The sequence below is a fragment of the Eutrigla gurnardus genome (assembly GCF_963514095.1).
Source record: "Eutrigla gurnardus genome assembly, chromosome: 1".
Lineage (NCBI taxonomy): Eukaryota > Metazoa > Chordata > Actinopteri > Perciformes > Triglidae > Eutrigla > Eutrigla gurnardus.
The window spans coordinates 22,129,903-22,154,969 of record NC_139915.1 but is presented as its reverse complement, the minus strand read 5'-3'; the positions used below and the strand labels follow the sequence as shown (position 1 = coordinate 22,154,969).

Below are 25,067 nucleotides of genomic sequence, written 5' to 3'. Positions count from 1 at the left end.
TCTCTCTCTCTCTCTCTCGCTCTCGCTCTCTCTTCTCGAGGCTGCTTTCGCTATTTAAACCACCGTGAAAATATGCCTCCCACCGCCACCGAGGCTACAAATGCAGAGCTTTCTGGTTGGCTGAGTCGGAGATGACGTGACACATGTTGACCAAAATATTTTCCTCTTAAAATTATTTATTTACGTTTATAACTCATAATTGTATGTGATTTAATACTAATACTTGAATACGGTTTTATAAAGGATTTATAGGTTATAGGTGGATAACAACTCATTTACTGATACTTTTAAATAATGTATAGCCCCTTTTAAGAACTACAGTTGGGTTGCCATGTTGTGGCTGGCCTGCAGATCGATCATGAAGGAACCACAGAAGGGAGCAATTCCTTCCAGCTACCAGCCAATAACGTGCCTCTGCTGCACAACATGGGAGCTCCTGTCAGGCATCATTGCGGCTAAGATGATTAGGCACATGGATCAATTCATGAACGCTGCCCAGAAAGGAGTTGATAGCAACACCAGAGGAGCCAAACACCAGCTACTGGTTGACAAAGCAGTCACTCGAGACAGGATAAAACAGACCAACCTGTGCATGACCTGGATTGATTACAAGAAAGCCTATGACACAGCCAGATCATCATTAAAGATGATCCCCTCCACGACATGCACCGACAGATAAAAGAAGTGGCTGATATCGAGAAATCATTAAATGGAAGGCACCTCCAAAGGTGGTTAAGAATGACCAAGATGTTTGTGTTATAACTAATATATTGAACATTTGTATATTAATTAACAATTAATAAAGGCGTTAGTTACAACTTGTAAACCCTTGATAATAAACAGCATGTGAAAATGCAGTTAGTAGATGTACCAACACCTTTTATACTCTATACAGCAAACAACAATCTTAGATTCTATAGAGAGACGAAATCTTATATAAACACATGCAGAACACTACATGTTTGGGCATCTTCATGTGAGAGAGGAGCAAGGGCAAACAGTTTATGTTGTTGTAATTCTGAAGAAATACAAGTCCTATGTGGAGCAGAGCAGATAAGAATAGCGGTGACATTCACAAGACTGGAAGGCATCTCTAGCTGTGCAACATACTGACTGTGTCTCAGTTTTCAAAATGTAAATCTACCCTCTGACACATAAAGGCCAAACTAAGTCATTATTCTTAGCAAGTTTTCATTCCCAAGTAGCAGATTTGGTAAATATAGCATGTGAAGCTTGCACATGTACTGATTGCACTGTTCTGACAAAGAAACCCTATGTGGAATAATGTGGTACTTCATCAAGTTCAAAGTTTGGCTGCAATTAAAAGGAATATTTCAACATTTTGGGAAGTGCACTTGTTGCTTTCTTGCAGATGAGAAGATTGACTCTTTGACATGAAATCTCAGCAAGAAAGCTCAAACTGTCAATTTGATCCTAGAGAGCATAGAACAGCATAGCCTATAGCATGTATGTGACGTTTTCCTGGTTTACTGAGTCACTAGTTTGGTTGCCTCATGTTGACATGAGAAAAGTGTCTGCTAAATGTAAATGTAAACATATTAGACATGTATGAGTTTGAGACAGAGAAGAATATATGTTCTTTGTGGGAGTACCTGGCTGGGACACAGTCACAGAGAGAAGTTGACTTAACAGGGTGCAGCAGATTATGATAATGACAGGAGATCAATCAAGAATAGCAAAATAACCAATGGCAACAGGCAAATACTTCCAGACATGCTCTGCTCAATTAAACATGCAAATGTTCAATGATGCTTTAAGACCAAAATATGCTCCCACGCATGTCATCTGAGTATGCCTATGATTTATAGATTGAATTCTCACATCTGTAAATCAAAAACCCTTTAGTATAACAACAAAATTAAAGTTAGGTTGTTACCGCACAACCGATTGGGTTGCACTAGACACTGGCAGAAAATTACATCAAATTATACAATTACTAGTGTTTCTTTAGACTGGTGTTACAGGTTCCTGACTTCTATATTCAGATTCCAGGAAGTTTATGTAAGGTGCCATTGCCTGACCTCAGAGTCGGGACACAGAGTTCCCACTTTAGAGGCACACAAACTTTTGCCTCCCCTGGCTGCGTCTCATAGCGTTTGTTGTTATTGCTCAATGATTCTGAGAAACCTCCCTCCCTCCAGTTACACTCACAACATAGTAATGTAATTCAACACACAGGCACACACACACACACGCTAGAGTGTAGAACCTGTGAGCACTAAAACAGAAGTCCATGGAGAATCTTTCGAGGAATGTGAGCGTGCAAGAAACTAGTCGCAACATGTAACACAGTTCATGATTACTCCTGACAATCAATATACACACACATGTTCACTGTCAACTATCAAACATGTGACCATTGACTTTGTCAGAGTCGCTGGTGGACACACACACACACACACACACACACACACAATCAGCAGCAGGCAGCCAGAGGGGGGGGGGGAAGGAAACACGTGTTGGGTTTTCTAAGAACTGAGTCATTCATCAGGGAGCGACAAGTAACCAACTAGGGGAGTGCAGAGGGAGGGGAGAGAGGGAGACAGACAGAGACAATAAGAGAATATGCAAGAGAGAATTTGCAGAATGTTTGTGTGGATGTGTGACAGAGGAGAACTGGTTAATTTACTGAAGTTTCTCAGTAAAAGTACAAACAGCAATACCTACATTCAAAGTCCAAATCCTATCACAGATAATGCAATAATTCGACTTATAAACGGATTAGCAAAATTATATTATATATGTAATTACAGTCAGTAATATTTGTTCTAAAAATCTGTTCAACGTTTTGAGAAATATATTTAAGTCAGATGAGGAGACGGTACTACATTATTGTTGGTATGTTGATCTTATCTTCGCATAAAGACTGGAAACGGGGAAACTTGCAAGAAAATCCACCCCCCAGCATCTCTAATCTCTAAAGCTCGCTAATTAACATGTTTAGGGTGATCTCAATCTTCTCACAGTGTGCTGCGCTTAGCATTTTGTTAACACCTCAAAAGATGGCAGGTCAATGAGATAGTTCCTTCTTGGGTTTAATGTAATTTACTTTCAATGCATCATATCGGCTGCATGTCTTTGAATTCAACAGGCATATCGTGAACTAAATAGAGGGATGTTAAGTGTGAAAGAAATTAAACTGTAAACACTGACATTCAGTTGACCTTTGTGTCATTTCAGCAATATCATTCATTACAGCTCATATGCTTCATTGTTTTATGCAGGTGAATATGCATGAGCTGTGTGCGTCTGTGTGTGCATGTATGTGTCTGTTTATGGTGTGTGTGTGTGTGTGTGTGTGTGTGTTCTCTATCCACCAGGCATCGCCCTGCAGAGTCACCTCATGTCAGACACGTGAGAGGAAGAGCGAGGAAGGAAGAAGGGTTTTAGTGAGACAGGGGTAGCCTGATCTCTCCCAGGAACTTTGTCGGAGGTCAAGATTGCATTCTTTTTATCACCACGGAGACAGGGGTGTTTTGCAGGGGATGGCTGCCAGAGCCAATCAGAGGGCTGCTTGAGCCACACATCACGACTGAACTATTGAACCCGCCCCCAACGTGGAGTCCTAACAGGCATGCTTCAGGGATTTAGAAAAATCGAATTAGTCTGGCTTCCAGTGCCAGACAGAGCTGCTTAAAGCTCTCTTACCACTGCCATCAAATACTGTTATGACCTTAATAAATAATGCTGGAACAAATATCTGCCCTTTTGATTTATCAGTAAAAGAGCAACAGAGTTGTCTCATTCAGTACTAAAAATCGACCCCAAAAAGGACATTCCCAACTCTTCGAGAAAGCTGTCCCTGTGGCCAATGGCTCACAAACTGCAGTCACAAATCCTCTTATGTAATTTGGAACAGTCATTAGATTCCACGGGTTATTAGCATGATAAAGAAGTTCTCATTTTGTCTATACAGTGCATTCAATCAGAGGCTGTGAACTGTAAAAGGTATCCAAATGTGGACTGTACATGCTTCATTCTAATTGCAGCATGAAGCACACTGTTGCTAAAAAAAATGGTTCTACACATGGTTACTTAAAATGTTAGGAAATGGACATAGGAATCTAAAGTAAATGTGACACACAATACAGTCTTCCCTTTTTTCAAAAAAAAAAAAAAATCATATATACAGTATAAATTAACATATCGTATTTTGGTAGACATTGACGGTCACCAGAGGGACAAAAATAATGGAGAAAATAAACTTAAAGTGAACTTCAGGCAGCTGTAGGAAATGTGGAGGTGCTGACTGAGCCCTGAAGAGCCATTCACCGGCCTCTGCATGGTGGGACTGCTATGTAATAGTTTGGCTAGCTGTGGTGTACTATGCCTTCATAAGTACCCATGTGGGCTTGAGGTCATGGGAGATATGTGCTGTTGACCTGGCACAGGGTTATACTGCACACAAACAAAAGCTCACTTACTCTCCATGAACCAGCATGCATAACGTGAACACACTGTAAAGTACAGCAGAAGGACACAGAGACGCTTTCTCTCACAAATACAAATGCATGCACACAGAATGAGCGAGTTATTTGATCACAGTGTTTTTAGGGACATGGCCTAGTTTTCTAGGAATGCAACTGAAGACAGATGGTCCCTCCTCTCATCCATCTCACCCTCATGCCTTTCTCCCTCCTCACACAGGTCTTCATGTCAAAGGCTTACTATCACAGACAATTATCTCCATATGAAGGCAATTCTAACACTTCCCTGAGAAATACATTAACCTTTCTATATAGCTCAGTTTCGCTCAATATTTGCCTTATGGGCAATCCAGACTTCCCTGATGCTGGTTGTTTATGTCTTTTGTCTATGTATCGTATTAGTATTTTTATACATTTAGAAGAACACAGGTACAGTAATGTTGTTTGACGACCTTTTATGAGTGAAAATATAATAGTATAGTAATATCTTTAGCAAAATATGGGATGTTCAGGACGATAACATGAACAAGCACAACACAATTGCTTTGAAATCATTGCCTACCATTGATGCAGCCTTACTAGAACACATGTATTCTAAAAGTTACAATTTTAGCATTTTAATAGTCATTGATTAAAAAAAACAATCAACCCTTACTGGTTTAAATACAAAAACATTTAGTTGTGTTACCCAGGACCAGCTGTTGTCGGGGCTGCCATCCTCACTGTGGCTGCTGAAGCCTCCCTGTTGCTCTTCCTCATAGCTCATGGCTACATTTCTTGACAGATGCAGTCTGCTGTGTACAGATCCTACTCTCCTATGTTTGATTAAATCTCTCTCTTCAAGATGCTGCAGTCAGAAGCTCTTCTGTGTGCTTCTCGATGAGTCCTTTGGCCCTTACATCTGAGTAGATGCTTATGTGACATGCTGTGAGCGTTTTAGACTAAATTTATCATCAAGTACGTATGTTCTGGGAATGGAGTACTTGGAGGAAATCTGAGAGGATCAGGGGCTACTAGACTCTCCACGCACCCCAAGAGGGGAAACTGGGAGAGGGAAAACAAAACGTTTTCTCATTAATCTCACAAAAATATATGACATCACTGTTTTATCAATACATGTTTGTAATCGCCGGAAATTAGAAATTCCGAGCTTTCTATTGTGAGAAAACGCACCATAACTATAAAAAACACAAACATCGGCTATTGACGTGGATACGAAGCAGTCAAACCTCACATTTGACAGTCACATAAGTCTATTTTCTTTTACGAAATATTTCACGTTATTTTCACCCCAAAACTGCCTAGTTTGAGTTTCTTCCGGTTCTACTGTGAAGTTTGGTCCGACGGGAATTCGCATTGAGCCTGTAGGCGGAGCCAGTCAGCAGCCATGTTAGCCAAGTTTGACTTTCACTGTTGGAGGCTCCGGCTGTTCTGTCTCTAAGCACCTACGCCATCAATCTTTGTTTATTTTCATCCAGCGTGCTGAGACACAGAAACAGAGACTGTGTATGTCTCAGACAGCGCTGCAGGCCCTTGCAGTAGGCCTATCCATTAATCTGCCCGTATAGGTCTTAACGATAACAATGGTCATTATTCATTGTGTTTACTGTAACCGAGCCTTCTGGGTTAGCCTAACTGAGTTAAATTAGAAGACCACAAAAGAGACAAGCTTCATTCAGGGTTCAACAGCAACAGCTGCTTTATTTTTCCCTCTTCATACACGCAAGCACATCGCGGCAACACTGCGTCAAAACGTACTGCTTTACGGCAGCCCTATGTTCTGAGGGGACAAATCACCTTCATATTTAATACAAAAACAGCTTTTGAAGCTCAGTTTGCAATCCCCAAAATGTATTATATCAATATCCGCTTGGTGCACATCAACTAGGCTGCTTTGTATCGTGTAGATTAAAACGGATCAAATGGCAAACTATGTAAACTAATTTTTCTAGCAAAATCCGTCAAATAAATCAGTAGCACGTGTGCAAAGACTAATTTACCAAATCCACCCTGGCCTGAAGGGCACATTGTCAAGTCCAAAGTATCTGTAGAATAGTTCATCTTTATCTGTGTATGGTGTAAGTTTAGACTGATCAGTTTGTTCAAGTCTGTGTTTGAAAGCTACAAGCAACACACAAACACGTAAATAAAGTTAAAATGTCTGTACATTTATACAGTTACAGGCATACACAACTGTACATTGTGAAATGCTTTCAACACAGTCAATTTGTGTTTCTTCAATTACAAATAAAATGATCAGTCTATGGGGTATAAAGCATAACAAACGTTCTACATCCAAACACAACTATTTCTTGTACACACACACACATTGGATAAGTACTTTTTGTTTTACATAATGCAAATCTGACAAAATATATTCAAACTATGTAAAAACAGACATGCAAAACAAACCGCACTTGCCCAATAAAAAAGATTTGGGGCCAAAAATTGGCTACCATTGCACACAATGATGTGTCTACCCATTTTAAAGCTTCTCATGAACACTTTGATTGCTATAGGCTATAAACTTGCAAAACATGCAACATGCAAACACATGAGGAAATACAAAAGCAGTACCTGAGTCTAGTGAAGTTCTTCTCAGGGAATAAATGCATTGATTTAATAAAATCCATTTTTGTTTACATTTTCTTCCTCCAAAAATACAAGCTGTGTGATACTGTGTGCATCTACCAAGAGATGCTTTAACAAGATTAATCATTTAACCTTTTTTATCACCAATCTACAAATTCTAGTGGATCAAAAAGATTTCTTGTGATTCATGGAGTGGTGCATAAACTACACAAAATGTAAACAACACCATTAGAAAAAAAAACTGTGATTTTCCGGAACAATCTTTTACAAACACACAGGATAACCATGATTCCATAAAGGCCACATAAAATATATATTTTTCCCATTTATTTCCTTGGTCATAACATGTTATTGTCCATTGAGAACCTATGCTATTGCATACCGTCATGCTAAAAACACTCTAGTACATTTCATCTCTCTGGCAATGAATGTAATCTCAATCTTGACTGTGACTCCTTGAGTCAAATATGTTTTCCAGTCAGGAAGAAGAGCGGTCGGTCTTCCTTGGCATTAGCGGTCTGGAATTCATCGCTGAGCCTGAACCTCCACTCCTCCTCCAGCTCCAGCCTGCCCACCGTCTGCCTCAAAGAGCTACGATCTGCACTGATGACACAAAGAGTTGCACCTACATGCAAGCACACAGAAGTGAGGTAGATAAAGACTTTAAACATAACTTGGAAATCATCACATTTTCTGACTTTATTTAGTGGACAGTAGGAGGAGAGGGTTATAACATGCAACAAAGGCCTGAATGGCACCAGTGACATTGCAGTTCAATGAAATGCATTTTAGTTACTTACCAACAAGACATCCCATGTCCATGTTTCTTTTGTGACTAATACACTGCTACATGTAGCACATTTAGGCATTCAGAATGATATCTAAGATTTCATGTATATCTTGCTCTGTGCTATACTAAAAAAAGATATTGCAAATACGGCATCTGTATCACACATACCATTATATTTTTTCATTGCCTTTATTTGGTCTGCTTTGTACCTTTAAGAAATGCAAACTTCTTGAGGAACCCAGGAGTCACAAAGGAGTCGGCGAAACAGAGGAGAAGGCCACTGAACAGCAACCCTGTGGTGCTGATGTTGACAGAGTGAGGTCTGGAACTCACAAAACACACTGTCACCTGCAGGAGGCAAGAAGAGTGTAACTTTTATACACTACAAGTTGGAATTAATGAGTATATGAACCTATGCTTCTGCTCAGAATTGAATCATTTACCACGAACACAGAGGCCGTGTTTGTGTTTTCGGGTGTGTATACCTCGGGTCCCAGGTTGAGATAACAGTCCACAGACAGTACAGGGTGTGTGAAGTTCTTGGTGCTGAGTGGAAACAGCTTCTGTCTGGTGTGTTGAAGGTACTTTTCTAGGAGGAGCTGAGCTGGTGTAGCCAAGAAAAGGTGCTTGCTGTCTGGGGCACAGATGTACTGCGAGGGTCCCACTGAAGTGGGAACATCTGTCGTCTGGAGAAATTTAATAAATTGGGTTTATTAACCTTTGTTGCCATAAAGTTTTGTGGCAAAAATATCTTTCATTACCTGTTACACACATACAAAGATTGATTGCTGGTCAAAAATGTATCAGTAAGCAAACATGCTGTAGCCGGTTTTTGAAGCCTGGTGTGGAAACAAGTACACTGTCTCTTCTACAACTCACATTTTCTTGCCATTACAAATGTAATTTATTTGAACAATAATTAGTTATTGAGTTATTATGATTAATGGTTTTCGAATTAAACACTTTGCCTTGATTTTGTTTTTCTGTGAAAAGATTAGAATGTTCTCCTATGTTGCTATAAATGCGGTATTATGTGTATGCATGACTTACTATAAAAGTAAAAGAATATTCATTAAGTATTCTTTTCATCTGTTTCTTTATTGTGCTCTCTGTGTGAGTGATAAGTATTTGAGTTGTCATGTGTCCTCAGGATCTACCTTGGTCTTGATAATAAATGTCCTGTATCCTCCGATGGCAATCTGCTTCTTCATGACGCTGAAGCTGTTAAACCGGCAGATCAGCAGTCCGGCACTGTGTAGCCTTAGGGTGAAATCCACATCGTGACAGGTGAAGCGGTTCTGGTCATACTGGACATTCTGACTCCGGTCGACATTGAGGAGAAGGAAGTCATGAAGGTGACCTTTGGAGAAGGGCTCCCTCTTTTTATTACCTGGATGAAACAAAATTAATTAATTTTCGTCATAAAGCAGAACCTTTTGTTTTGCATTCCACCTTATTATATTTACTAATTGTGACATTTTTTTAATTCCTTCAAATGTATGGTGTACATAGACAACACTGTCAGCCTAAGCTTGTCATCTTGAGGCTCTTTGTGGCTTGTTTTCTGATGCTGTACACTGGCTAATGGGGGTTGGTTTAAAGATATGATATATAGTGTGGAGTCAGACATACAGTGCTTTGAAATAATATCTGTAAAATCTTTCAGATAACCAAGTAAACACTGAAGAGATGTAGACATAACAATCTGTATCTGCATTTAATCTGAGGTATGTGCAGCAAGTAGAATCTGCCCTGAACGTTTCAAGGTAACTTCATAAACATGCCAAAATAGCAGTTTATTATTTAAGCTTCCTGTGCAGTCCAACATATACGGTAGTTAGCATTAGTGATTACACTCTATGGTAAGTTTTGAGGATGTAGTTTCTTATATTATAATATGTAAATAATATTATTGACATTTTTGACCCTGAGAGGAAAATCTATTTTCTGTATAATATTTCTTGAATTGTCAAGGTTTCCGACTGACCTGGGAGTCCACGGCTGCTCCATTTCCTGATTCCGCATAGTCCGTAGTGGGCCAGGTCTGGACAGGCCTCCATGTGTTGTAAGATCTGCTTTAGTGACACGGCATGCTCCACTGGATCACTAATAACAGCAAAAGCAAACAGTAGCTAGGTTAAAACCCACTAATAACATGAATACACATATTACTTCAAATATAAGCAACAGCAATTTTGTCCAACACACTTATTCATTTAATAAGGCTTGTATATAATACTTTCGTGCGTCGAGGTCCACTGCGTTCCACATAACACAGGAGTCATCTGCCAGGATGATGAAGGGCCAAACGTCACCTGTCGGGCCCCCACCCTCCAAACGTCGACTGCGCTCCAGCTCCAAGTTGTGATAAGACAGCTCTTTAATCAGGAAGTGAGCAGCACCTGCAGGAGAACCGGTTATGAAGGTGGTGGACTATGAAAAAAATGTTTATATTGACTTTTCAGTCCTGTATGTGTCAGTGTAAGCCTGTATTAAAAAAAAAACTATGAAATTAAGGAATCCCTCCATATCTAATTGTAGTAGCAGTAACATACCTATTCCAGCTCCATTGAAGACAGTGGGCAGTACCAGCATGATGTGGTTGGGCCAGTACTTTTTATACACAGCCATCTCATACTCTTTGACCACCAGGATATGCAGATGTGAGGCTCCATCCATAGCATGGTACAGGTTAAACAGACCATGCTCATGACGGCCTGTGGTTGGGGTGAAGATTGGACTCTTGATGCAGTCTGGGCTCTGAGGGACAAGAAAATAAAACTGAAAAATCAAAAAAACATCATATGAACATGATCAGACTGTGATCTGAAGGTTTATTTTACTGCTTCACTAAATTTAAAATAAAAAAATCCATAGGTAGGAACCACTGGGCTCTTCTAACACATTTTCCCATAAGGACAATTTTAGTTGTAGTCAAGCATGCAGCAACACCTAGTGGAGCTCAAGGGCGTTGCACTGTGATCAACTGAGAGATCAAGAGTGAACGCAATGGTAATGTATTGTGGTAAATGTGTGTGGTAAAAGGAGGAATTAACTGAAACTGACAGATGAAGTTTCTAAACAGATAATTCATAGTCACAGTCTCCCGACAATACCGAATATTCTTGTCAACACCTTGCATGTCTAGCAAGAGCATTGCAAGTTGCCATCTGCCCATCAGGACCTTACCTAATAACACTAAAAAAGAAAAACACTCACAGATAGCACAGTCTTAGTTTGCTGGCAAAAAGAAATGCAAGTATTTGAGATTCAGTTCTGGTTTCACTCGGGAAGCACTCACCCAATCAGAGGTGAGAGGCAGCCGCATGCTCTCCAGCTGGCCTCCTGATTGGCTGAAGCTGAAATAGTGCTCTTTCGACTTTGGGATGATGAAGTAGAGCTGGATCTCTTCCCCGAGCAGTAGGTGGGTGAATGTGAAGGCGTGGAGGGTTGACTCATACATCTGAATATAACATTAGAGAAGACATGCATTCAGTTGTGATATTTAAATTTCAAAAACAGTTTGCGTGTGTCAGTGATCATATTATGTGTTTTTTGTCTTCTACTGACCTGGTATCTGGGGTTGAAGCCCAAGTACTGATGGCATTGTTCGCAATGGTGGTATGTGTTGTATGCTGCATATTTAGAAAGCTTGATCCTTGATGTCCGCCTACGTAGGTACACATCCTCCTGGCGCACAGGATTTCCTTGAAAAAGACAACGACAGATTAGGACTATAGCACAATATACAGATGAGTAGTCTTTACAGGCAACAAACACTAGAAAAATGTAATGTTCTGTGAATAAAGCTTTGGTTATGTTGATAAATTGATGTGTGTCTGTTTTCTGATTGTGCCTACCCTCAGCACTGGGTTTATATCCAGGGCTATAGACAGAGCTGATGTCATCATATTTGGGGTCATGGATGGTGTAATCAAAGGGCATCGTCCTCACAATGTCTGGGTTGGGCCAGGAAGCATTGTGTGTGTGGTACAGTACCCCCTCCGCATGTGCACCTAAATCACACAGGGGTTTAATGCACAATGAATAATGACGATTAGCATCTATTCAGTGACAAAATCCTATACTATCATATGATCTTAGCAGCAATGAGAGCAAACAACTGAAATAGTAGAAAATATAGAATAAATGTTTTTTTAGAAAGCATAGTATCCATAACTACATAATATAGTTAAGAAATTGTGGCTACTGCTGCATAAATACTGACTGTAGTTGATGTCTTCTTCATCGTAGATATCCACCTCCATCAGCCTGATCAGCATCCGAGACAGAATACCCAGGAAGTGCAGGTAAGCTCCTGTCTTACCCACCTGACCATGGAAAGAACAAAAGGGAAATGAATGTAAATAAACAGCATTACATGAGCTTGAGTTTGACTAAAAGAAAGAAATGAAGACAGAAAGAACCTGTGGGGGCCCACTGAGTAGCAGTCTGCGAGGGTGAAAGTTGTCACTTCGTCCTTCAGTTCGATTGCTGCTGTCCATGTGGAAGGAGCGAGGGACTGTCCACTGGCGATAGTAAAGTGATTGTTCTGTGCATGTCATCATCTTACTCAGCAAAGGCCTGCACATAGAAGACAGTTCATCAAGCCTATTGTTCACTGATTTGACTGATATGATACCTACTGAACGCTCATAACTTTTAAGTTCAGTTCAATGTACTACATCTTAAACACTTAGATTGACCCTTTGGTGGTCGGCCTAAATTAAGCAATTACACTATTTTTTGATTGCTATATCATTTTGTTGACTTTAAATAGGAAGCTTTCAAGGATTTATCACATTATTGGACTGCTAGATTGCTTTAAAGGTAAAGTAGACATGATTTATTTTGTATACTCTGGATGTTCTTTGACTAAATGACCGAAATATTTAAAAAGATGAAAGTCAAATCTATCTACAGATGGTATATTTTACTACACAAGTTAAAACAATACTAACTTTGCATTCTGCTAGCAGCCCATGAAACTTCTAAATAGTCTTAGTGTCCAATGCACTCAATAGAGGATAATAGTCATTCAGCTTTTCTATATATTTCTATATCATACTATACTAAAAAAAAATACAGTATATGCTTGTTTTACCTGAAGCTGCTTGCCCATGCCACAGACATGTGTGGCAGGAATGAAGTACATCGTGGAAGCCCGCTGCCATCACTGGCTGTGATAATATCGTAGAGGGAACGAGGGAGGAGGACAGAAGGTGGGCGACTGACTCCCCGTGCCCGGGAGCAGCTCAGATGAGGAGAGGGGGCTCTCGGGGACAAAGAGCCAGAGGAGGTGGATTTGGAGTGTTGTCGATGAGACTGGGCAGGGGCAAGCGGATGAGGTTGAGGGTGGGTTATTTGCATTTGGGAGAGGGACTGGTGCTGGGCAAGCGTTTGAGTGTAAGTTTGGGAATTTGTTTGGGATAGTGGCTGATTTTGACTCTGAATTTGGGGTTGCAGCTGGGATATTGGTTGGGCCTGGAAATAACTCTGAAGTTGAGGTTGGTGCAATGTAGGTTGAGGATATGGAAAAGGCTGAGGTGGGAGGGGTTGAAGTTGAGTTTGTGAGTTTGAGGGCGGTTGTACGGTGTCCATTGTCCCTTTCTGGGCGACATTTGGAGAGGTGGTGCTTTGGGCAGGGAAGGGATCTAAAGCGCCGCTGTCTTGGCATGCCTGGAGCTGTTGGCGGCATGACAGAGGGGAGTCCCCTGGAAATGGAAGGAAGAAAAATACAGTAAGAAGAAAACAAAGAAATAATTGAAATATCCCTTAAAACAGCAATTGAGCATTTCACACATTTTAAAATCTCAAAGAACAGTCCAAGTTCATATCATCTCACCATTCTCCTGTCCCTCCTCCTCTTCATTATCTGTACTGCTGAGTTTCTCTGCATCACTCTCCAGCAGGTCACTTCCTGGTCCAGGGTTGTGTGGGGGTTGTGACTCTGCTCTCACTAGGTAAGCAGCCAGTCCTAGCTCTTGTTCGAGTGTGGTTCGCTGAAGGTAGGAGCCGCTTATCACTCTAAGATCACAATACTTCAGTGACCTATGGGAAGAATTAATTCATTGTTTAAAAGACAGATTCACTGCATACATTTTGTGGCTTTCCAGCAAGAAACTATGGTTTTTAATTGTCTAACATTTGATAGACATAAAACCTATTTTTGCTCGGATACATTTATCACTTGGATTTATAGAACATGGAGATTTGGCAACTAGGTGTCAATGTTTTAGGTCAGAGAAGTCATGATTAGGTTGATTGGTTTATGGTCAGAAACCTGTACCTAGGCAATGATTCTCCCAGTGGCTCAGCTCCTGACAGGATCAGGATGCAGGGCAGGGCCTCCAGCTCCAGATAGGTCTGAGGAACCCAGTCAACATCCTGGATTTTCAGCCATGTCTACAGGACAGCCCAAAGTACAGAAGATATACAATAATCAAAGTCAGTGTATCTTTGTTTATTTATTTGTAAAATCATCTATCCATAAAATTATTTATCCTGTATTATGACCTAGAACCCCACCTTGATCTGATCAGTAAAGCTCTGTCCAATATCCAGACCTTGGCTTGGATTTCCCAGTATGATTTCAAAACTCTCCTCTAGACCCAGCTGCCTCCTAACTCTGGACAGCCGTCGATGGGCCCATGCTGCTAGAGCCAAAGAGGGGATCCGCAGCAACACCATGTGACCATGGTGGGCGGGACATTGCTGGGCAGCAGTGAGTAGTGATTGTACAATCTCTAGTGTCTCCACAGATGTGTGTTTGTGGAGATTGTGGGAGCTGGCAATTCTGCCGGATGCAGCCATCAGTGCTACGCAGTAGTGTTGGATCAAAACTGTAGTTCGGATCACAGCACTGTGCAGTTTAGGAAACCTGAGAGAGAGAGAGAGAGAGAGAGAGAGAGAGAGAGAGAGAGAGAGAGAGAGAGAGAGAGAGATTGTAAGGTTTTCTTGCTCTGTTTTTGTGTAGGGTATTTGTGTGTATTTGTGTGTGTGTGTGTGTGTGTGTGTGTGTGTGTTTGTGCTACTTTTCTTCCAGGGCAGATGCCATGCTTTCAAAGGAAGAATCATAACGCATCAGAGGCAGGCTGCTCCCTGAACGGGTTGACTCTAAAAGCTCTGACACACCAAAGTAGCGTGTTTTCTCATGATACAGGTCCACATCCTACACACACAAACATACAATGTTAGGGGTATAATCTCCCAAATGACCTCCAGATATTTGCCACCAGTGTATGTCAAATACAGAATGTGTATCACTCCTGAGACTTCCATCTTACATTACTGAATGCAGAGGGCCAGTGGATCTCATTGTAGGGGCTGATGCGGGTGTACTGTGTCTGCAGAGCGAAGGGGAACGAGGTGACGTGGAGAATTAGGATGTTTGGAGCATCTCTGACCTGACGGGAGTTTAACAGCTGGTCCACTAGACCCAGACCACTGTCTGAGCTACTGTGGGATGCACAACATGAGAGAAACAGAGACTATGAGAAAAAGAAAACACACAAAACTGCAGAAACGTATGATATTTTTCTCACTTCTCTCTGTCACACACACCTATTAATGTCCCAGTGGGCATGGTCATGGACCAGAATATAGAGTGTGTAGGAGTTGCTTTGTGCTTCCTGGATGAGACTGTCAATTCGTGCCTGAGCACTCTGATCCATCTTGACCACATAACGCTCAGCCTCCCGTTGAGTCACACACTCTAACCCCCCAAGCTCCTGAAAGACACCTGAGATATGCAGTCAAAGAGAAAGATGGCGAACATGAAAAAACATCAAGTTATATGCAGTCTTAAATTAAAATGATTGGTCCTGTCACTCCTTTGAAAGACAAATTAATGAAAACAACTGCTGACAAAAAAAGAGTCATGTAACTAACCAGAGTTCCAGAGGTGAAGAACGGTCTGCTGAAATGTGACCTCTGAGGGCGGCACCAAGATTAGGAAGCTGACCCTGTCGAAGGAGCCAAGATCCAGGTTCTGTGTGCTGGAGTCTGCTATGGCACAAACATGGGACAGGAGCTTTCTCGCCACTGCCAGCTGAATGGGACGGACCTCTCGCCACTCTACAGAGTATTCTACACATGTTCAAAAACAGATACATATCATCATACTCATGGAGGAGGAAGGCACATTAAAATACATTCAAATCTCTGACTATACTATTGAATCAAATGATTCCATGGTTCAAAGTAAGACTAAATCAAATGGAGGTCTCTTAACTTAAGAAATGTAAAGTTCATAACTATGAAATCGTATGGTTTACAGCTGTAGGAAACCTAGCATAACCTGTACATGACATCTACCAGAATATAACAGTTAATCTTCTCATCCAAGCACTATTTCAAAGGGCACTTTCCAACCGAGGTGAGGCAAGGAAATGTGTACACCTGTCTACGTCTTACCAGAACAGGTGTCTTTGGGACTTGAAGCTCTGTCTTTAGGGCTGGGTGAGTCTTTTGAACGGTGTATGTGTGAATCCTTTGGACTGTTTGTGTCTTTGGGACTGTGTGTGGTTTTAACACTCCTCTCTTCAGCTGAATCCTGACTACTGGGAGATGGCTCGTTGCTGTCAACAGTGGCGCTATCCAGCAGGGAATCTAAATCACCATCTGTGAAACACAAAGGCACAAGTTCATGTTGGTGAATTATGAATAAAACACACATTAATTTACCTGAACTGTACGGACGTGCATGTTAAAAAGACACTCATACCTTGTCCGAGGCAATTGCAGTGGTGGACGAGTTCCTGGGCAACGCCAGTGGAGAGCTGGTGGTTGATTTCTTTCAGACCCTCGTTGGGGGTGTAAATACTCTCTGCCAAGGCACGACACTGGTGTTTACCTGCAACACACACACACAAATACACTGAATTAAAATTAGCTTTAGCTTTCCTTCCGTTTAATGCTTAGTACAATTTAACAACATTCACACATAGATATGCATGTAAAAACACAACTCCCACCTGTGACTACCACACAGGACTGAGTTTCCTGTCCCGGTGCAGTAACGATAATGACCACATAGTTGGTATTTTCAAGCCGTCCTTCCATTAACCTGCAAAATGTTTGTTGGAGACCTTGTGACAAAGAGCCAATCTTCTCCCCTAACACCACCACACCCTCTCCACAGGACGATGCAGCCAGCTGTGCGAGCCAAGGGAGCTGGCTGGGGGTCAGGGGTTGTTGGCTCTGGGGAGGTAAGGACAGATGTTGGGGAAGCCCAGGCAGGGTGGATGGAGTCTGGAAACACAGTAGAAAAGGATGACCAATGTAATCTGTCTTACTCAGTCTTGTCATCAGTATTTGTTTCTGTAATATGCTGCATGAAGAGGACAGCCCTGTGATGTTAAAAGGCGGGAATCTGAATTTTGTACAGCATTCTATGAGTAAGGTCTCCGCACAGCCTGGAGCATCTTTTCTACTTATATTAGCTTATTGGAATTCTTAATTTTCTGTCTTGAGTTATTTTTTCTCAAACATTCCACAATAGGATACTTCTCAGATGTCTCACCTCTATGCCATAGTGCCTCCCTTGTATTGCTTGTGTTTGAGGCTGCTGGTACTGTCTAATCTCGCTGAGGTGAGACTCCCTCCATGACCTCATGAATATCTGCTCCAAGTCCTCTATTAGGGGAACCTGGTCAGGGCCTTGGGTGAATAAAGGTGAGAGACAAAGAAAAAACGTAAACGTCAGAAGTTTGATTTAGTCATGACTGTCTCCTGTCTGCCTCCTAGTGGCCATTAAGAGACACATCAGTAATCATGAAAGATCAATCACTTGCCTCCTCTCTGCAGACTGACTGACCTGTGTATGAATTCAGCCTTTATTCTGGGAGAGGATTTTACACTGACCTAGCTGAACAAGGTAGTAGACCGTGAGTAGAATCTGCATCTCGGTTGACAATGGTTGAATGGGTGATGGTCCATAGTGCTGGTAGACTCTGGGGAGTGTCTGGGAACTTAGGTAACAACTCTGGAGCAGAGAACTGACAAGCACTTCACTGGCATTTCCAGTCAGCTTAGGGAGTGGGCCATGACCTGTGTTAATGAAAGGTAGATGGATGAAACAGATGAAGACAGTGAGGAGGCTGAGAATAACTTGGACTTGGGGCTGTAGCTCAGGTGGTGGATTTGGTCATTAACCATAAAGTTGATAATTCAGCTGATCCCCACCTCCTCCTTTCCACATGGTCAACAAACAAAACCCCAAATTGCCCCCAATACTCATGGGTGTGAGCGTTCCTTTGGATAACAGAATCTATCAAATTAATGCAATGTAATACATGGATGCAGTCATTAAAGCTGTCACCTGCTGTTGTTATGATACTGGATATAGGTTGAAGGCATAGACGATAGAGAGGTGGATGAGTTGACAGGTGATACAAAGGGATGAAAAGGTTGGAGGTGGAGGGAAAATAAGCTCAGAAACAGCCTCAGGAGTTGACTGACCTCTAACCTGTGAGGACAGGCGAGCTAACCTGGCCATCTGTTGGGTGGTTACTGAAAACCTCACCTGTTCACCTGCTTGAGGAAGTCCAGTACTGACAGCTGATGGACAATAATCACCAAACACCAGGTAGTCAACAATGACTTTGACTGATTAAAACTTTGTAACAGGTACAAATGATTTCAACAAAATGCATTCTATAATGATAATCCCTTATATAATTGGCCATCTGACCTTTAAAGATGACAGGTTGGAGTCTGCAAGTCTGTAACAGCTGATCAGGGATTGTTACAGACAGCCCTGGCGGAGAAAGTGGGGTTAAGGAGGACCCCTGTGACGTACTCAGCAAGGCTGCAGTCTCTGGAGAAAGCACAGAAATATATATATAAAAATGTATATATATATATTCAAATGTACACACAGTCATACACAAACACTGCAAGGAACACACAATTGTATTATTTACACATATCGCATTAAATAAATACAACCAACCACATAATTGTCCCATATATTTCTCTCTTTATGTTTTCTGTCTATAAACATTATGTCTCTTCTACACTTCTTACCTGATCTGGATCCATTTGTGATGACAGAAGCCACTGATGATGTTGTTAAGGCTGATGAAGATGGTGGTGTCTTCATGGTGTTCTCTGGCAGACTGTTGGCAGATGACTCAGGCGACCAGCCCTTGTGTCTCTTTTTTGGAGGTCCAGCATTTGCATGGGACCCTGCAGGATGGAGAATACAATCACATAGCATATCAGCTTAGTATTTTACACTTTTAATGTAGAATAAAAGAATATAGCTGCAGAGTCTTGCGGTTGGAGGCAGTGCAGCTCCCGTACCACACACTGATGCAGCTGGGCACCATCGAGAGCATCCTGACCAGCTGCATCAGTGTGTGGTACGGGAGCTGCACTGCCTCCAACCGCAAGACTCTGCAGCACATAGTGAAGGTGGCTGACTGGCTGGTCAGATCATTGATGTCCCGCTCCCCTCACTGCTGGATATTTATGGAACCCACCTTACCCGCAAAGCAACCAGCATTGTGGGTGACCCCAACCACCCCTCACACAACCTCTTCAGCCTCCTTCCATCTGGGAGGAGGTACAGGAGCCTCCAAGCCTCTACTACCAGACTGGCAAAGAGCTTCATCCACCAGGCTGTAAAGAAGCTCAACACCCTCCCCTCTCTCCCTCCACTCCCCTCTGCCCCCAAGAACTCTGGACTCTGACCCCCCACCCCCCCATCAGGAAAAGCACCAGTCACTTTACAGATCATCAGTGCCCTTAATTGTTTAAATTGCATCCATATTTATATAGTTCAGATATTGCATTACATTGCACATTTTCATTTCCTGTTTTTCTACTTACTTGCACTATTCAGTTTTTTTGTGATTTTGAATTTCTCTTGCACTACTTGGAATTTATTTTATTTATTGTACATATATTTTGTTTTGTTATATTGCACCGTGGGTCAGAGAGAAACGAAATTTCAATTCCTCTGTATGTCTGGCACATATTGCAGAATTGACAATAAAGCTGACTTTGACTTTAATAAAAAAAAAAAAAAAAAAATATATATATATATAGTTAGGGTTAGAACAAATTCAAATATATGGTCATTACTATATACATTTTTTTTAATTTATTAAATGCTCTCCTGCTTTGTATGCAGCTAAGAGATGTTATTGCGGCTCTTGTTTAATACCTGTAACTGCAATTTCATTTGTTGAGGAGATTTATGATTTTTACATTTTTCTACAATTCCTTTTGCTTCAGGAATGATTTCCTGTATGGCAGAGGAGTCCCTTTTCTAATTCTAATACAGAAAATACACTAAATTATGTTTTATGATGGACTTTACCATTATGAAAACAGTTGTATTGTAGTCATACATTAACCTGTCTCTTCCTCTTCTTCTCAACCTCTGTTGAAATGCAGTAATAGGGAAACACATAAAAATTCCACTTGTTAAAAGGGCCATGAAAAAAAACAACATTGGCAGGAAGGAAGCTTTTCATTCAGTGAGAGGGAACTTTACAACCCTGTTTAAAAGAGGTGACAGACAGAGGGAGGCAGGCAGACAAAGGACAACCCCCCCAACACACAATGCAGCTGCCTGGCTCCTGTATAGCAACGGTGTTATAACACTAACACACACACACGCAGAGTGGTGCTGGTGGTAGAAGTATCCCCTTTCATCCCTCCCCCTGGGGGGGGGGGGGGGGGGGTAATGACGACAGCCATTTACATGCACACAACAAGCTAGATGAAGGGTGAAAGATGAAATGGACTGAACACTCAGAAGCACTGTACACTACATGTCAACAGTCACCCGTTCATACACCCACACACCTCCTCAGAAAAATAACAATGCGATCTTCAGATTAGAGGATTATGTGCTCTCCCTCTGAGCGATAGCTGCCCAAGATGAGTTACAATATTCTGATAACTTAACCCAGTTAGTTGGTGAGTTATTATATTTGTTTAATAACCATATTAGTTTGGGCATTTTATTTGTAAATTGATATTGAGGAATTTATTGCTTGCCATTTTAAATCTTTCACAGTATGTTTATCAAAAATATATTATGTCTTTGTGTATAAGGAGTGATCATGACATTATCTTTTGATTGATTTATAAAAGTGCTGTCTTGAGAAAATTAACAAGGTGAATATTTCTCACCAGCGTAACAGTGCTGGTAATTTTCCCATAAAGGTTCAAATTACACTGGATCCTTTTCAAAGGCTTTCACGTGTAAAATTGCCAGGACTTTTGTGGAGTGAATGGCATGTCTGAGAGGGAATTTTTCCACAATCAGGATACACCACAAAGCACTGCAGATGCAGATGGAAAAAATAAAGTGCACTAGTTTCTGTTTGGTTCAAAGGTTTTTATGTTTTTGGTGAAGTTTTATAGCATAATGAAAGACACATGAAGACTGGCAAAATATTTAAAAATATAGATTTCCAAAATATTTAACCTAAAAACCCACACAAACTGTAAGTACAATATTAGTAAAAGTATAATAGTATAATAGTATTGCATAGTAACATTGCATGTGGATAACTCAATTCTGATAAATAAGTAAATAGTAATCTTTACCTGTGGCTGAGGGTCTCCCTGGCCCTGACTGATTCAAAGGTGGCTGGGCGATGGAGGGAAGAGCGTGGTTGCCATTTGTCAGCGAGTGGGGAACGTCAGCTATTTGTGGCAAAGCAATCGGGTCAACATTTGATCCTGCTGTTTACAGATTGACAAAAATGAATCAATAACAAAACATTTCTGTGATTATTACATATTGCATTCTTTCTATGTTACTGGTAGTTTAGTGATCTCAAATTATAGTCCATAGTTAGACATTGTAACAATACCCCTTTGGGCCTGAGAATGTAAAACAAATAACCAAGACAAGAATCATGGTATCACCGAAGCACTGTTAGATTTTACATACAGTATATTATATGATATTTCTGTGTTACCTGTGTAGCTGCTAGTTGTGTGTGATGGGTGTGTCAGTGCCATGTTTGGTGGCTGTTCATCTGACATCACAAGCCTTTCTGGGACGCTGGACCCCATCTGTCTCATCCTGCCATCTAAAACACATGATATCCAGGGAGACAGAACATTTCAGTATCTAAGTTAATTTATTCTAACTGTTCTGGGTTTGTACCCCCATGGTTGAATGCGCTTATTGGAAGTCGCTTCAGATAAAAGCGTCAGCTAAATGAAATATAATGTAATGCAATAACATTCATTGTGTGTTTGGGCACACACACAGGTGGGAGCATAATGGAGGCTGTTCCAAGACAACTTTATTAAAAAGTTAACTTTTCTGAGTAATGCAAATAATTCACTTAGATCCATCATCTGATGGAAAAAGAGAAAGTTATCTCTTAAAACAGGTACACTACACCGCTCTGGGGTGTTAGAAGTAAATCAGATGGCCCTGCAGCAGACGAGGCGAAACTGAATGATTGGGAGGTATTTTAGGAATGATTGCATGTGATAGATGGACGCTGTTTCTGTTACATGAACCACATTATTAGAACCTATGATGCCAGTGAAGGTGAAGCTGCACTGGGTTTAACTCAGGTCTGCTCTGCTTTGGTATCAAAAACAGTTTGCCACTGCATAGCGACACACATTTTCCATGAAACGGGCTGAAGAAGTGATCATGTTGCATAAGGCAAACTCCTCAATATCAGAACGTTTGCATGTTTTCAGAAAGATGATCTCTGGTAGCATAATTTCTATTTATTGTAACCACTGAAATACCCAAAGCTTTCTTAGACAAGAATTCCAAACTTCCAAATTCCAGTTAGTCCAGTTAGAGGGTGAGAATCCTTTCTTACATCCCTTTTCATAAGTTGGTTTCCATTCCCATATGATTTTTCATTTGATGGGATACCTCCAGGCTGAGGCCACTGTGTGTACTCTTTAGTTTGACCTTTCACCTCTCTGTAGTCTCACCTTTCACCTAGGTTACTACCTGCCAATCTGGTCAGACTCCTACAGGTATTGCTTCCCAATCAATATAAATGCTTATAACTCTCACCAAAACCATTTTAATGGTTTTGCTTCACTTGTTTCACTGAATCCCTCCACTGCTGAACCGTCAGTGCATGGACAGCACTGCTTTTAATGTGAATAGCATTCAAGGAAAAACCCCAAATCCCCCAAAATGTGTTATCTTACTACGAAAATTAGTCCAGTTGCGCGTGCAATCTCTTACCGTGTCCCCTCCAGCAGATGGGAGCTCCTTTGACCAGCACACCCTGGTTGTTTCGGTACAGATGGTACTTCAAGTGCTTCTGTTTCTTGGGCTGAGTGTTGAGCTTCAGGTTAATGTGGTTGGAGAACTCTGTAAAATAGCGAAAGCTTTTCTCTCCACAGCCCATACAGTTCCCTAAGAAGCCTGGAGGGAGCATACAGAAAATGTAGAATTAGGGTGGGCACATCACCATCTCAACCATGTCGTTAACATAACATGAATAGTTCAACATTAGTATTAGGAGTAATAGTTTCTCTGTGAGTCTTCTGCCTCACCTAGCAGTGCATTGTGACCCCGTTCGTCTGGGAGGAAGCGGCGGTCCACGGCACAGACCAGCATTGTCTCAGGGAGGGAGGTGGACTTCACCCCAACCAACATGAACCCAGAGGGAACATCCATGGGATCTGATGCCAGCGAGGACAGACGCAGGTCCCTGCCTGCCTGACAGAAACCTGAGGGGAGGAAAAGATAGGAAGTTATTTTCACAAAATAATCTGGTAGCTTTTCTTAAGACTTTTAGATTAATTTTCTTATTGCAGCATAAAAAGAGCAAAAATATACACATCATCTTTTATCTGTTGTGTTTTGTGAGATTTCTAGTGCAGGCAAATTATTTCCTCTTCACCACTACATCACAACCAACCACACTCACAAAACTGACCATTTCAAACTGTGTGACTATATATCCAGAATGCAGAATGCCCTTTTTATCATTTGCGTGATCCCCTTTTAAACCTACAGCACATGCATAAGTGAGGTGAACACTAAAACATTAAAAGCAAGCTGTGATGTATATTGTATTACATTGCAACTCCAGGTCAGTGTATTTATTTGAAAATGCAAATTTCCTGGTGCCAATTGCGACAGTAATGCAGTGGACATCTTTAGTAAATGTGGCCATAGGTGTGACATTTGAATATGTGTATTTTATGGATACAAACCATCTGTGGTGCAGCATCCCTCAGGAGGGGGCTTCATCTGATATGGAATTGGAGGGCTGTTAGACTCTGAGCCATCTTCTTCATCTTCATCATCATTTTCTGTACGGCCTGCTGGGAACATACCAAAAACCCATAAGGTTGTTCATGGTGAAGAAGAGTGACAACAGCAGATACAAATGAAAATAGAGATTGCTGACTTCAAATTGGAGGAAACCAACAATTTTACTGAACTTATTATCACACCTTCTGCCTTGCATCTATGCAACCCACCATCATGTGCCAATGGCTGCTCTGTCTCAAGGTATAGCTGTGAGAAGACAGGTCGAGGCACTATGGTGTTCGACCTCAGCGATGCCTCTATGGAGTTATGGAGGACCTCCTCAAAGCGCGTGGTCCGCAGCTGGCCTGCATAAGAGTTCCCCATTTGGGGATATTTGAGGACCTTCATAGAAAGAAAGGGGTGATAAAACAAAGAACTGTAACAATAGGACATATTGTGCATGTTTACAAAGATAGAATATATTGAAAGTCAACCCTCTGACAGTGAGAATAAATGTGCTGCTTAATATTGTCAAGCCTTAGCCACACACCTACGTGTGTGTGTGTGTAGCCACGCACGCACACACACACACACACACACACACACTAGACACGTCCAAATTATGCACATTTGAACAGACACAAACACTGAAATCCCTTGAAAGAACAGCTCCTCACACAGAAACACACATGCACACGCAGACACACAGGTCGACACTCACGTAAACAGTGGATGGCATCTGTCCAGATAGCATGCCATAAAATCAGCTGCACTGACAAAGTCAGGACACCCTGACCTAGACGCCGCACTGTTTTTCTACTTTCTCTCTCTCTGCATTTCTCTCCGGTTCTTCTCTCTCATCTGCTCTCCAACAGATGAAAAATACAAAAAGTACTTCTTTGCATGTACCTTTTCAAAAAGGAAAGTTTAACATAGCATGCATGAATGTATTGTTCTAAGTCAATCTGTTCAAGTTAATATCTTAGTTTCACTCCATTTTACATTCTTTTTGTTCTTA

The 25,067-nt window shown here is 41.3% G+C and overlaps 1 protein-coding gene across 1 annotated transcript; it reads right to left on the bottom strand.

Annotated features, from left to right (window-relative positions):
- Positions 1-6,320: 6,320 nt before the first annotated feature.
- greb1 (growth regulating estrogen receptor binding 1) lies at positions 6,321-24,433 on the bottom strand (the record flags this gene model as incomplete). Its single annotated transcript, XM_084008257.1, has 33 exons — positions 6,321-7,665; positions 8,040-8,178; positions 8,316-8,516; positions 8,988-9,220; positions 9,818-9,936; positions 10,070-10,232; positions 10,386-10,590; positions 11,132-11,293; positions 11,401-11,537; positions 11,691-11,846; positions 12,059-12,161; positions 12,258-12,414; positions 12,935-13,544; positions 13,676-13,881; positions 14,120-14,235; positions 14,359-14,710; positions 14,865-15,001; positions 15,117-15,296; positions 15,390-15,571; positions 15,721-15,918; positions 16,246-16,452; positions 16,556-16,684; positions 16,806-17,082; positions 17,354-17,490; positions 17,695-17,880; positions 18,524-18,649; positions 18,859-19,020; positions 21,400-21,534; positions 21,777-21,890; positions 23,030-23,212; positions 23,344-23,520; positions 24,010-24,117; positions 24,280-24,433. 33 exons carry the CDS (start codon positions 24,431-24,433, stop codon positions 7,502-7,504), a joined length of 6,015 nt encoding a protein of 2,004 aa, XP_083864383.1. The 3' UTR covers positions 6,321-7,501.
- Positions 24,434-25,067: the final 634 nt, after the last annotated feature.